Raw genomic sequence first — 15,575 nt, forward strand, 5'->3', positions numbered from 1 at the left:
CGATCCTGAGCTTTTTCTTCATAGTTGCGAATTTCTAAATCTGTGAGATCTTTTTCCACTTCATCTGTCCAACGCTTCCTCGGTATGCCCATGGCCTTCACATCCATTAGCTTCCCCGTCCTGGCTTTCTTCATGGTACAGTCATAAGGGTAACATGACCTGGCCATCGTATGCGCTGCGTTTTAGCAAATGATACAGCTGCCTCATTCTGAGTGATATCGTGTAGTTCTGAGCTCTTATTGGGCTAAAACTCTTTCGCAAAATGCTTCTCTCCATGCTAGCAATATGTGCGCAGTCAGTAAAATTAAGAGCCACACCTCATATACATACGGTAAAATTGGGCAGATTTTGTATATACTTATAGCTAACTTTGGAGTTACAGTCAAGAGCCGAGACTTGCACAAAGTAGGGTAGACGTAATATACTTTTTTGGTGAAGTTAATGCGATCCCTGACTAGTCACTTTGAAGTCAACGAAAAATTTTTAGATTTATCTTTTCGAATATTTTTGGTGCACATTTTAGTGCCAGGTATACCACAGTCCACAATCTACTCACTACGTAAGTTACAATTGTTTAGCTAGTAACTATCAGCTATTTCAGTACATTTTTGTATATGCCAATTTGCCTTTTTTCTTAGGCGTAGAGAGGCTGAGTTTTTTTAGTTTATTTTTTTTTGTTTTTTCTTCAGCACAACTGGCGATTTTAATGGCAAAATTTAATCGATGTAAATATTTATTTGGTTCGATGCATTGAATAATAAATCGATGTTTTTTGGTACATCGGAGGATATGCAAGTATATCGTTGCCTGGACTTGTACGGGAGTTTTCAGATACTACCATATTTGACCACAAAATTTTACAAAATTTCAAACTAATTGCTATAGCACAGCTAACTATATTTCGGGTCGACTGTTGAATCAGGTGAAACACTTATCTTCTTGAAACTTTATAAAATCATAGAAGAAATCATAAAAAATTTAGTTTAACTTACATGCACGAAAAAATGCAAAGTAGGCATTAAATGGAGAAAATTGCACAAGACCGGGTCCGAAAAAAATTCCCAAAAATCAGTGGGACTTTTGATCCACTTGAAACTTGCACTTTATTAAACCATTCAATAGTCTATTAAATTGCATAGCATTTTTCTAAAAATTATGGGTACAAAGTTTGAAATTTTGATGAAAATTTAGCGAATTTGTACAAATTTTTACAATCTGAATCTTTGTTTTATATGGTAGTTGCTGCGGTATCTATACTAATATTATAAAGAGGAAAACTTTGTTTGTTTGTTTGTAACGAATAGGCTCAAAAACTACTGGACCGATTTTAAAAATTCCTTCACCATTCGAAAACTACATTATCCACGAGTAACATGGATTACATTTTATTTTGGAAAAAAATAGGGTTCCGTAAGATATTTGGATTTTTCGGACACAAACTGAAAAAAATCTTATATACAGGGTGGCTGATGAATTTTGCTACATTAAGAAACTCAAATAACTTTTTTTTTAGTGTATGGAATTCATTTATTTTTTTTCAAGTTGAAGGTCATTAAATTTTATTAAATGTAGCTTAACTATATTAGTTTTAAAAATAATTGAATTTGAATGCCCCCCATGCTCGTTGACACAAGTGCGGCATCTTAGTAAAAAGTTGTTCATTGCTGCTTTGAGAGTTGCGACAGGAATAGCCGCAATTGTTGCCCGAATGGATTGTTTTAGCTCATCCAAATTTGTTGGCTTTGTTTTATAAACTTCTTGTTTACATAAACCCCACAAGGAAAAGTCAGGTGCAGTAAGGTCAGGCGACCTGGGGGGCCAACGAAATTCGGAGTTTCTTGAAATCAGTTTATTGGGAAATTTTCGTCGCAACTCTGTCATAACAGTCTGGGCTATGTGAGACGTTGCCCCATCTTGTTGAAAGGAATTCTCTTTCGGCGTAGTTCTGGATGGAAAAATTCTTTCAGCATTTTCAAATAACGGTCTCCAGTAACCGTAACGGTGTGACCATTTTCTTCAAAAAAATAAGGCCCGACAATACAGCGTGAAGAAACCGCACACCACACTGTCACGCGCGAGGATGCAATTCCGTCTCGTGGAGTATCTGTGGGTTAGAAGTACTCCATATTCGACAATTTTGTTTGTTCACATTGCCGTTTAAATCGAAATGGGCCTCATCAGACATGAAAAGGCAGTTTAACATGTTTTGGTCTTCTTCCATCATTTGCAGGATCTGCTGCATTCAGTTTGTTAACCATTTGAATTTTGTAGGGAAATAAGTCTAAATCTTTGTGCATTATTGTTTGCAAAGACTGTCGGCTGACACAAAGTTGAGCAGATAAGCTTCTTGTTGAAACCCTTGGATTGCTTTGTATAGCTGCAGCTACAGCAGCGATCGTTTCCTCCGTCCGAACTAGTGGGTTTCAATGATAAGGCCTACTTGCGACTGTTCCTTGCTCAGCAAAATTATTCACCAGTCTCATTATGGTCCATCTGCTCGGGGGGATCGCCGCCAAACATCCGCCTGTACTCTCTCTGTACCAAAACTACGCACTCCAGTGCGTGATAGCGGCGGACTATCCAAATTCTTGTTTGCGTGTCCCAGTTATCCATTTTAATAAATTTTAAAGATCAATCTGCAAATTAAAACAAAAATGGAACAGATAACTTAAAAAGAAAAAAAGTTATTCAATTTTTTTTTGGTAGCGGCTTTCATCAGCCACCCTGTATAAAATAAAAGTCAACTTTTTGTGTGTGTTCGCTAACCGGCCGTGTCTGCACCGAATTAAACCAAACTTACACACATTGTTAAGAAGGTATTGAAGATGGTTTCTGTATAGTTTGGATACCTATAGGTGGATAGGGTCTCGAGATATAGGTCAAAACGTGGGCCCGGGTAACCTTCGGACGTGTATGTACAATATGGGTATCAAATTGAAGCTGTTGATGAATGCTTTAGTACAGAGTATTTTTCATGCCGCTCCGTGACTGGGGTCTCGAGATATAGGTCAAAACGTGGACCCGGGTAACCTTAGGTTGTGTTATTACAATATGGATATCAAATGAAAGCTGTTGATAAGTGCTTTAATACGGGGTAATTTTCATACCTATTGATGACTAGGGTCTGGAAATATATGCCAAAACGTGGACCCGCCGTGTCTTTGAACCGAATTAAACCAAACTTACACACATTGTTAAGTAGGTATTGAAGATGATTTCCGTATAGTTTGAATACCTATTGGTAGATAGGGTCTCGAGATATAGGTCAAAACGTGGACCCGGGTAACCTTCGGATGTATATGTACAATATGGGTATCAAATGGAAGCTGTTGGTGAATGCTTTAGTTCAGAGTATTTCCATCCGCTCCGTGACGAGGGTCTCGAGATAGAGACCAAAACGTGGACCCTAGAATGTGTTTGTACAATATGGGTATCAAATGAAAGCTGTTGATAAGTGCTTTAATACGGGGTAATTTTCATACCTATTGATGACTAGGGTCTCGAAATATATGCCAAAACGTGGACCCGCCGTGTCTTTGCACCGAATTAAAACAAACTTATGCACATTGTTAAGTAAGTACAGTAGGTTCTGTTTTTATGCGGTAGATACGTTCCGCAAGAAACAGCATAAAAAAAACAGCATAAAAAAAGCTACTAGTTCTATAGTAAAACTATAGATACGTTTCAAATGCTAAAACCGCATGAATCTGAAATAATGTAATAAAATCGCATAAAAAAGGGCACTAGTCCCATATTATAACTATAGATACGTTCCATAGACCGCATGAATCTGAAATAATTAAATAAAATCGCATAAACAAAATATTGTATTTTTGAAAATTATATCTTTATTTAAGAAACGTCAGAATCGAAAAATAAATTTAAGTCAGAAATAGAATCAGACAATACCCACATGTTGCGCGTTCGTTTAGGATTTGGCGTAAAATCACTTTCGTCACTTTAGGAAATGTACACGTCTGATCTAGATAGTTATGCAGGCGGTTCCATACTTGTAGGGTTAGCATTTCTGATGTAATCTGTGATGAGTTTTTGCTTAGCTGGTTTAGAATCTTGTTTATATCTACAATTCCCGATAGGTCGAGCCGCATAAAAACAGAACCTACTGTATTGAAAATGGGTTTCGTAAAGTTTGGTTGTAATTCGGAGCAGTGGCAACGGGTACAGCGTTCTTTTGAGCCAGCCATAATGTCGCTTACTTTTTTAACGCTTGGGGCGGAACTGAACTGTCAAATTGACAGTGTGAGTTACAATGTGTCAATATTTCTTTCTGATTTGGATGCCATAAGGAAAAAACGTAAGTGCAACATGTAAAAATTGTTTGTGAATTTTTTTGGAGTGAATTTTGGAACAGTGAATAATTTCTTACGAAATTTGAGAATTTAATGTGAAATCCGAATGAAATTATGTGTTCGTGGAAAAAACAATTTTTTCGTTTATTTTTTTTTTAAATATAAATGGATAATGGTTAAAAAAGCTCCAATGCTTAATAAAACATATAAATTGAAACGAAAAATTCATGGATGATCAGGAAAAAAGACGATTGTTTATTCATATGCGTTGATTTGAAATTTAAAAACAATCTTCTTTTTTCCTGATTTTCAATTTATATTTTATATTTACTCAAAAACAAATAGAAAAACAAAAAATATTGTTTATGCCAAAGCGCTTGAATAAAGAATAAAGAAATAAATAATATGAAAACCATATATTTTCTGTTCTAAACCATATCTATTCTATTTTATTGTGTCCAGCGAAGGGGGCCGGGTTTGCTAGTGAATCATATTTTTAGAGCAAAATAATTGAAATTACAAAATAAATAAATAAATAGTCATTTATTTTGAAGCTGACTGTATCTGCCCATGTACTTTTATCCCCTTTGTGAATATAATGCAATAACTTTAAGTAAATACATAGAAAGCTGATAAGAAAAAAATAACCTTTTTTAAGTGGCAAACTGAAACTAATAAGGAAAAAATAACCTTTTTTAACCGGCAAACTTAAACTAGTTATGCCTATAACTAATTACACGTAAATCACAGTACCACTCATTTTGTGATTTTTTGCGGCTTACTACGAAAGAGGAGCTTATCTGGTGTGGGCGTACTAAGCAAACAATGACAATCACCTACAAAAGTCGTTTACTTTTAGTGACTAAGACTTGGTGAAATTTTGATAAGAAATGCATTTTTTTGTTATAGATTTGTGCAGTTCATAGCCATTTATATAAATGCATTCATTAACAATGTTGCAAAATTACATTAGTAATTGATGGGACTGCCAAGTAAGTAAGTAAGTAACTAAGTAATAGCCAACGCTTAGTAGTAAACTCATTAGCTTAGTATTTAAGTAGCGTTTCGTCGCTAGAAATACTCAGTGTATTCTTTGTTATTAAATCAAAAACAACTAAAATGCGAGGAAGTAATTTTGCTAGTGGAATGCCGTTGCTACTTTTTTGCTTGTGCTTCTTTTACCACTTGGCTTATGCCATTCCACAGAGAGCCAATGTGAGTATGCCGAATTCTTATGAGGCAGATGTAGAGCTGGACCAGCAGGAGATGCCTTCTTTACGTATTGTAGGTGGTCAAAACGCCGCAGAGGGTCAATTTCCTTTTCAAGTGTCGCTGGAAGACAACGAAAGTGGCCTGCACGTCTGTGGTGGATCGATAATCTCGGCCACTTATGTGGTAACAGCAGCCCACTGTGTGACCAATGAGCAAGGCGTTGTGTGAGTGTGTCGTGTGTGTTTATTTAAAAAAATATATTTTCTTTTTCCTACTGTAACTTCTTTTAGATACCCCGTTACGAAAATTATAGTGCGTGCTGGCACCACTCAGATTCGCAAAGATAGTGTCGTCGTCGGTATCACGCAGATCACGCCACATCCGCAATACCTCAACCCAAAAAACAATGACATTGCACTGTTGCGTCTTACATGTCCACTCACTTTTAGCGATCGCATCAAGGCGATACCCTTAGCCAGCGCTGATCCCCCTACTAGTGCGGCGGTAATCATATCGGGTTGGGGTCGTACAAGCACAGATGGGCCACAGGCAACACAGTTACAATACAACACGTTACGCCCTATAACTAATGCTGAATGTCGAAAGTATTTCAGCGATGTACCACAAACGGTGCTCTGTTTAGCGCATACTGCTGGAAATAGTGCAGCTATGGTGACGGCGGCGGTCCGGCTATCTACAATGGTAACCTGGTCGGTGTGGCGAACTTCATTTTTTATCAATGTGGCTCAAATAAGCCCGATGGTTATGCAAGTATCTCATCGTTCCGCAATTGGTTGCGACAAAATTCTGATGTGAAATGAACCGGAGGAAGCCAATAGGTTGGAAATATAATGGAATTTATTGAAAGATTTAATGGTGTAATTTATTTAATTATCAGCTCACTTGCTAGTGTTAAGCTTATGGGAAAACAATCCATTCGAAAGGTCCCCAAGTAATACTCATCCCTCCCCTAGTGGATACCCAGGGGCACTGTTTAAAAAAACATTCATAAATCTCGTTAGCCCCATTTGGGCCATCGAAAACGCAGAAGCATAGGCACGAGATGGCTAAACCGAAAAACGGATACGCGGAAAGACCTGCGACGTCGAAAGCAGCGGCAGCGGCAAGTGAAATCGCCAAGAAACACCTGATAGTGTCACTCACTGACCGTACTGACAAGCTGGGGCGAATGTCGTCGCAGGAACGGTGGAAGGTAGTGGAAAAGGCCTGTGGGAGGGAGCATCACTTGAAATTGTAGATCGCAGCTGCATTCCCTTTTGGTATTCATAAAGGTCGGTCTCCCTCTGGTATCGCTAGGGACCAAAAGGTCTATGCGTGGCTTATTGCCAACCAGGCTAACCTAACCTAACCTAATGTTGTCAATATTTTTGCATCCCATGATTTCTCCTATGCAAAGGACAGGTTAAAAAGTATTTCATGATATATGGAGCAAAATAGTCAACATCGCAGCCATAACAAAACCCGATTTTTGAGTGACTTCAAATTTACAAATTAATGTACTAAAATTTAATCAGCTACAAAACTGTGTACTTAGAAGTGTTCTAGAAATTCTAATTGAAACATAAAAAATGTATATCATAACTCTTACAAATTTATAAATTTCTGTGAATTTTGTAAAAGGTTTAAAACCTGGTTCTATAGGTTTTTGTTATATCAGGCCAGTCCATAAGTTCGTGCGTCTTTTAAAGGTGGTTTTAAAATTAATCATAAAGATGTTAAACGTATTTATTAATCAATAATATATTCTCTTTCATTATTTACAATATCTTCCCAACGTTTAAGCAAATTTTTAATTCCCTGCCCAAAAATTGTTTGTCCTTGGAGCCAAAATACGGTTCGGTATCCCTTTTTATAGCTTTTTTTGAGGAGTAGTTCTTGTTACTCATATGGGATTGAAGTCCACGGAAAAGGTGATAATCACAAGGTGCAATATCCGGAGAGTATGGCGGATGCGGCATTAGCTCCCATCCGAGCTCGTTCAGCTTGCCTAATGTTTGCCTTGCGGTATGAGGTTTTGTGGTCGTTGTCGTGGTGAAACAAAACTTTGCGTCTATTCACTAAAAACGGTCGATTTTTGTTAAGTGCCTCATTCAGGTTTGATAGCTGATGGGAATAATAATCAGCAGTTATCGTGTGGTTTGGTTCCAGAAGTGCATAATAAACAATACCGGCCATATCCACCAAATAGACAGGAGAAACTTCTTGGGGTGAAGGCCATCTCTAGGGATCGGTTCTGGTGTTTCATCTTTATCTAACCATTGGCGTTTGCGAACAGGATTATTGTAAAGGATCCATTTTGCATCACAAGTAACGACACGGTTCAAAAAGCTTTCATTTTCAAGCCGTTGCAGCAGCTGATAACGGAAAGTCTATGCGGAACCCATTTTCCCAGGTTTGAAACCTCTGCCAACTGAACCAGGTGCCTGTAAACTGTTCCATGCGATAAATTTAACCTCTGAGCTACCATATCGACTGTCAAATTTGGCCCAGCTTCCACGAGTTCGAGCAAGGCGTCGGAGTTAAAGACTTCAGGAGGAACAAAAAATACAAAATATGCCTCTTATACGCGTTCGAAGATTCCATTTTGTTTTTTTACAACACGTGCTTCTATCTGCGATTAAAACCACTTGTTGAATGCACAATATATCAAAGAAAATATAAATATGTTAGTTACGTTTTATTCCGCCAATAATTTTTTGTATGCCAAACTTGAACAAAAGTGAAATTATGGGTAAAATACGCACGAACTTATGTACTGACCTGATAAAATAAACTTCATTTTTATAAAAAAATTACGAAAAAATGTCGGCTGAAAAATATTACGCATATCATGTATGAAAGTGTATGTATATCTCACTACGAAAATATATTCACGTACAAATAAATATATGCGCGCAACAACTCGTGTAAGACAGGTGAGCAATTTCAACTCTCAGGCGCTTTCATGCGGCAACAAGCGATTATGACTCTTCTCCCGCAGGCGAATCAGCTGTCGCAACTTTGCTGTGTCACAAACTGCACGCATACAGTTACACATATGTATGTGTATGTATGGGTATGTGTTTGCACTCTTGATACATGCATGCAGCTGCATGCAAGTGCCTACGGTAAGATGGTAAAAGCTCACTAACGAATTGAGTAGTACTGCCGCAAGTCAAAATTGTTTAAGACGATGAGCCAATTCTCTTGCTCGAGCAGTTAAAAGAGTACACAGTGGAATTCTGCAGACTTTTAAATATGTTTAATTTCAATTTATTTCAAGAAATTATAAAATAACTACTGACTGATGACGATGATCCGAGCTGCAATAGCGAATTTGGAGAAGAAACTGATTGATGACTAAGCACAATGCGTTTAAATTCGTAGACATTACTGGGTAGTGGGACATAAAAAATGATCAATATCTTGCAGAGACCGTAAGCGTTTTTTTTTTTGTTTTAGAAAATAGAAGACTACCAAACGGTATCGCTATCCTCCTCTTAAGAGTATGCGTAGTACGCGAAGGGAAAGCAAATGTTGCTATTGAAAGTTATAATGGATAATCTTTCTACCGAAGAAATTATAAACTTGGCAGTAGCACAGACCAATTACTACGTTGAAACTATTAGAGGGGGAATCACTGGATAGGGAGGTGTTCAATAAATTAAACAGATCTTATCGAGTATAAAATCTCTAATTGAGTTGTTATATCTGACACTAATTCTTAGAAAGAATTGGCAACAATTCAAGGGGTTCCGGTAGTGTAAAATTTTCGATTTTTTTTTTTTTTTTAATATTTCGAAAGAATAGGCTTGTATTTATTCCAAAGGTAGGGAAACCCCCCGAACAATTGCTTAAATCATACAGACCAACTATATAGTCTCAGCTCATTTTTCCTTAAAACAATGGAAAAGATAGTTGATCAATATATTGGGGAAAACAATTTAGCTAACTTCCCACTGCATCGACTTCAATTTGCCTATCAACAGGGAAAATCCACTGAGACTGCAATACACAGCCTGGTAACAGTTATTGAAAAGGCTATTGAGTCAAAACAGATAGCTCTATGTGCACTTATTGACATATCAAGGGCTTTTGAAAACACTTCCTATGAGGCAATCTATAATGCCCTATATCTAAAGGAGGTACCTAAACCCATCACTAGATAGATAATATTCATGTTGAAATCTAGGACGATCAGCACCGAACTAGGAGGAACAATCAAATCTATCAAAGCCACAAGAGGCTGCCCCCAAGGAGGCGTACTCTCTCCCCTTTTGGGGACACTAGTCATAGATGAACTTCTCCACAAACTGAACAACCTAGGTTTTCACGATCAGGGTTACGCTGATAACCTAGTAGTTTATGTATTAGGTTGGCATGAGGAAACCATTTCGGATCGCATGCAGCAAGCCCTTACAATAATAAACAAAGGGCTTTCCATTAACCCATCCAAAACAGCACTTGTACCGTTTACTAGGAGAAGGAACATAAATCTCAAATGTCCGACTCTTAATGGAACAACGTTTCAACTCTCGGCAGAAGCGAACTATCTTGGCGTCAGTGACGTTGACAAAACGCTTACGTGGAAATCCCATATTGAGAGAGTTACTTCAAAAGCCACAAGGGCATTCTTTGCCTGCACAAGACTTTTTGATAAGACATGGGGACTAAAGCCTAAAATACCTTCTGGACATTCATCACAGTTGTGAAACTCATAGTCACTTATGCATCCTTGGCATGGTGGCCCAAGGTCAAGCAAAGAAAAGCAGTAAACGAATTAAGCAAACTGCAACACCTGATATGTGTTGGTATTACAGGGGCTATGAAAACATGTCCTACTTATGCATTGGGTGTGCTCCTGAACATACCACCGCTACCAATCTCGATAAAAATTGAAGCTCGCTCGAGTGCCTTAAGATTAAAAGGTATACCTGAACTTAAAAGTGGGGATATGAAAGGATATTTAAAGATCTTAGAAGGCTTCCTACATAGTCGTATTCTTCATAGGGATGATATACTATCACCCAAACCAATACTCTTCAGAAACTTCCAAGTTATAATTAATGAACGCACAGACTGGAGAACTAATTCTATCACTTTCAAACCTGACTCTCAGCTATAGTTTACTGATGGGTCCAAATTGGAAAATGGTAGAACAGGGGCATGAATCAATGGGCCTTAATTCAAAAAATCGACTCCGATGGGCCTCTACCCACCAATATTCCAGGCAGAAATACATGGCATTGAAATATGTGTATGAGAATGCCTTAGCAGGAAAATAAGAGGTACTCACATCTACATACTTACAGATAGCCAAGCGGCTCTAGAAGCCCTTCTATCAACAGCTATCAACTCTAAATTGGTAAATGATTGCCTAAACCTTCTCAACACGTTAGGAAACCTCAAGATAGTAACACTAGGCTGGATTCCGGGACATGAGGGAAATGAAATGGCTGATGACCTTGCAAAACAAGGAGCAAATACGCAACTTACTGGTCCTGAGCCTTTCTGTGGACTCACAAAAAACCACATTAATGAATTCCTTAGGAAATGGGAAGAACTGAAATTTGCTGCACACTGGCTAAACTGTGCCAGTCAGCGTCAAGTCAAACTATTCCTAAGTCCCAACAAAGGAATATCTGACAAGCTACTCTCACTAAGCAGAGTAGATCTGCGTCTTTTAACAGGATATCTTACAGGTCACTACAGCCTGAGGTATCATCTAAATAATATTGGTCTATCTGAGACCAATGTCTGCCGCTTTTGCGAAATGGACATAGAAAGCTCAGAACATGTGCTTTGTGAATGTCCTGCGTTGGGCAGACAGAGACTTCATCACCTTGGTGGTATCGTAGTATCTCCATGCAATCTTTGGAACAACAATTGTGCTAAAATTTTTAAAAAAGCCTAAAACTCTAGGGTTACAAAAAGAGGCTTTTCACAATAGATCAGCTCTGGTCGCAGTGCGTAATGGCCTTCTAATAATAATAATGGTAGGCTTCTAAGAATATACCGTCAAATTTTTGGAAAGATTTTCCCTGTATTTTCTGTTCTACAGCCGTTTTAGCAGATAGAGTCAGATTCGTCACGCGGCCACTCAAAACTACTTTTTTCGGCGTGGTAATTTTAATATGTTGCTCACAACATCAATGGCTATTGCCCGTACTAGAGTCATATTATTATTTCAATTATTTCGTATCTTTTTGATTAAAAAACTTGAAAAACTCCGATTTTTAAAGGGTCAAATTCAAAACAGCGCCATTTTGTCAAATTGTTTTTTGATGTGAAACATCTATAGGCTCACTTGTAAACCAAATCGCTGGCGTGGCGACCCGTCACCACATATTTTATGTGTAGTAGTATTAGAAGTGCTAAGCCAATTTCAAAGGAACAACTCACAAATTATGCGGGTTAAAGTGTGTTAGTATGTGTGCCATGTTAGAGAGACAAATGTAGAGTTGCTAAAGAGCGGCAGGTTGGATGCTCGTGAGTGCTTAGTAAATGTTGGTGCGTTATGTGTTTTTGAATGTGTTCGGTAATTTGCTATGTAGATAATAGGAATTCGATTACAGAGAATTCATGGCTGGAAGGCTGGCTAGAGTGGGCACCTTTGAGGAGCGCTCTCTGTACGAAGAAATGACGAAGGTCAGTGTTTGAGTTGAAAAATATCAAAAGGTCACAGAAAGTAGAGCCACATCAGAAAGAAGTTTCATTACTCAATTATCTGAACCAAGTGGAACTATTTCGCAATGCCAAATTTATTGCTTTATTAATTCGAAATGAAAAGTGCAAATTTATTTAATAGCAAATTCGAGATATACCAGCTCGTAATGAGCAACAGTTGAAATTGAATATATTAAAAAGTTTAAGCCTATGGAGGAAAGCATATTTTAAATACACATTTTGATTATCATACAAAGTGACACAAAATTAATCATGCTATCGGATTATTTATATTTTTTACAAATAGTTCAGTACGTCAATCATAATTGAAATTTGTGAAGTGTAGAGCCGCTGCACAAAAACAGACAAGCAATGGCGGGCGTAAGGGTCAAAAGTCATCACTCAATATAATTTCTTTATTTATTATTTTTTTAATTTTATTTAATAATTTTCAAATACCAATCTGGATAATTAATTTTGCGCCTCCTGAAAATTCAAAAATTCCATCACTCAAAATCATTTTTTTCTTTCATATTTTTTTAATTTTATTTAATAATTTTCAAATACAAAACTGGATGATTAATTTTGCGCCACCTGAAAATTCAAAAAATTTCATCACTCAAAATCATTTTTTCATTTAATTTTTTTTAATTTTATTTAATAATTTTCAAATACGAAACTGGATGATTAATTTTGCGCCACCTGAAAATTCAAAAAATTTCAGCACTCAAAGCACACTTCAAAAAGAATTTCAATTGCAAATCAACAACAATCCGAGAATCTACCGAATATGGAACAACAATAGATGCTGTATTTGTGAGATATCTTGATAATATTTCATCCAATACTTCTGTAACGTACTTTAGTTATCATCGACCAATCGTCACAGTAATACCGGTAGAGGAAACATCGAATATAACTATTACTGAAGTCACAGATGAAAATATTAAAATTGTGGCTTGATATTAATATCGAATTTCGATATCACATGTATATAAATGTTTATTAAATAAAGTTACCATTTTCTGTAAGAAATTCGTAATACTTCATTTTTTCATTAGGCTATATTTGATTCCTGTAATAATATTATCTTTTATGCATATAACTTGTACACACACGATGTTTCACATCTGCCAGGCGTCCCATGACGGCTCACATTTTTTTTTATTATTCCAGTACGGGACATAGCTACAGTCATATTGATTAATAATTTTTTTGGTTTTTGTATTTCAGATAAATAGAAGAGCCAAAATAGACAACACCGTCCAGGTCCAATTGTTCAGGTGGTCAACTTCAGCGCCATTTTTTAAATTATAAGAATTAAAATTTTTTTTTCAGTTTTTTATGTAAAAAAAGTTATATAAAAAGCCTAAAAATGTAAGTATCGTTTTTCTTTTTTCTATTGTAAAAAAAAAATTCTTTAACATACCCTAAACTTGCGAGCTCTCAACCACTTTAAGCATATTTGGAAAAATTCTGATGTTTCCACAACTGAAACATTGTAAAAGAAAGGAAAACTCAATCAATCAACAATTAAAAGATGAAGATATGAAACAGAGCTATGTATTAGGAGCATCAATTCGAAGTATGAAAATGATATGAATATGACAATGAAACCTATCCTTGGCAAGTACTTTTGGCACGAAAAAACGGACGCGAATTTTCTCCTTTTTTTAACTGGCGAACTGAAACTGATAAGGAAAAAATACCTTTTTTAACTGGCACAATAGTTATGCCTATGACTAATTGCCAGTAAATCACAGTAAGACTCATTTTGTGATTTTTTGCGGCTAACTACGACAGAGGAGCTTATCTGGTGTGGGCGCACTAAGCAAACAATGACAGTCACCTACAAAAGTCGTTTACTTTTAGTGACTAAGACTTGGTGAAATTTTGATAAGAAATGCATTTTTTTTTTTTGTTACAGATTTGTGCAGTTCATAGCCATTTATATAAATGCATTCATTAGCAGTGTTGCAAAATTACATTAGTAATTGATGAGACTGCCAAGTAAGTAACTAAGTAACTAAGTAATGGCCAACGCTGAGTAGTAAACTCATTAGCTTAGTATTTAAGTAGCGTTTCGTCGCTAGAAATACTCAGTGTATTCTTCGTTATTAAATCAAAAACAACGAAAATGCAAGGAACTAATTGCGCTAGTGGAATGCCGTTGCTATTTTCTTGCTTGTGCTTCTTTTACCACTTGGCTTATGCCATTCCACAGATAGCCAATGTGAGTATGTCGAATTCTTATGAGGCAGATGTAGAGCTGGACCAGCAGGAGATGCCTTCTTTACGTATTGTAGGCGGTCAAAACGCCGCAGAGGGTCAATTTCCTTTTCAAGTGTCGCTGCAAGACAACAGAAGTGGCCTGCACGTCTGTGGTGGATCGATCATCTCGGCCACTTATGTGGTAACAGCAGCCCACTGTGTGACCAACCAACGAGGCGTTGTGTGAGTGTGTGTGTCTACTTACAAAAATGAGTATTATTTTTCCTACAGTAACTTCTTTCAGATACCCCGTCACGAAATTGATGGTGCGTGCTGGCACCACGCAGGCTTACAAAGATGGTGTCATCGTCGGTATCGCGCAGATCAGGCGACATCCGCAATACCTCAGCCCAAGCTCCATAAATGGTGACATTGCACTGTTGCGTCTTACACGGCCACTCACCTTTAGTGAACGCATCAAGTCGATACCCTTAGCCAGGACTGATCCACCTACTGGTGCGGCGGTAATCATATCGGGTTGGGGTCGTACAAGCGCTGATGGGCCACAGGCAACACAGTTACAATACAACACGTTACGCCCTATAACTAATGCTGAATGTCGAAAGTATCTCAGCGATGTACCACAAACGGTGCTCTGTTTAGCGCATACTGCTGGAAATGGTGCATGCTATGGTGACTCCGGCGGTCCAGCTATCTACAACGGTAACCTGGTCGGTGTGGCGAACTTTATTATTTATCGATGTGGTTTAAGTGTGCCCGATGGTTATGCAAAGATCTCATCGTTCCGCAATTGGTTACGACAAAATTCTGATGTGAAATGAACCGGAGGAAGTCGATAGGTTGGAAATATAATGGAATTTATTGAAATATTTAATGGTGTAATTAATTTAATTATGAGCTCACTTGCTAGTGTCAAATTTTTGGGAAAACAAACTGCCAGAGAAAAGTCTTCGGTCATTCTAATTCAATTTACTTTCGGGGGAAAATGCCAAATAGTCGGCCACTCAATTCGAAAGTAAATTAATAAAATATAAATTAAATTAATAAATAAAAGCGCAGCTGAAAACATTCGAGGAAAGGCGGTGTTAGAAGAGAGGTAGAGTTTTTTTATATCGGACTGCTTAGCTGTGACATAGAACTATAAATTCTTATGTA

General features: G+C 37.3%; 1 protein-coding gene across 1 annotated transcript; it reads left to right on the forward strand.

Annotated features, from left to right (window-relative positions):
- The first annotated feature begins 5,385 nt into the window (after positions 1 to 5,385).
- On the forward strand, positions 5,386 to 15,289 carry LOC129238081 (serine protease svh-1-like). Its single transcript, XM_054873120.1, is given in 5 exon segments — positions 5,386 to 5,746; positions 5,813 to 6,189; positions 6,192 to 6,334; positions 14,257 to 14,642; positions 14,704 to 15,289. Coding segments are annotated over 5 exon segments (1,761 nt in total). The 5' UTR covers positions 5,386 to 5,429; the 3' UTR covers positions 15,242 to 15,289.
- Positions 15,290 to 15,575: the final 286 nt, after the last annotated feature.

This window comes from Anastrepha obliqua, chromosome 2, assembly GCF_027943255.1.
Source record: "Anastrepha obliqua isolate idAnaObli1 chromosome 2, idAnaObli1_1.0, whole genome shotgun sequence".
In the NCBI taxonomy this organism is placed as follows: Eukaryota; Metazoa; Arthropoda; class Insecta; order Diptera; family Tephritidae; genus Anastrepha; species Anastrepha obliqua.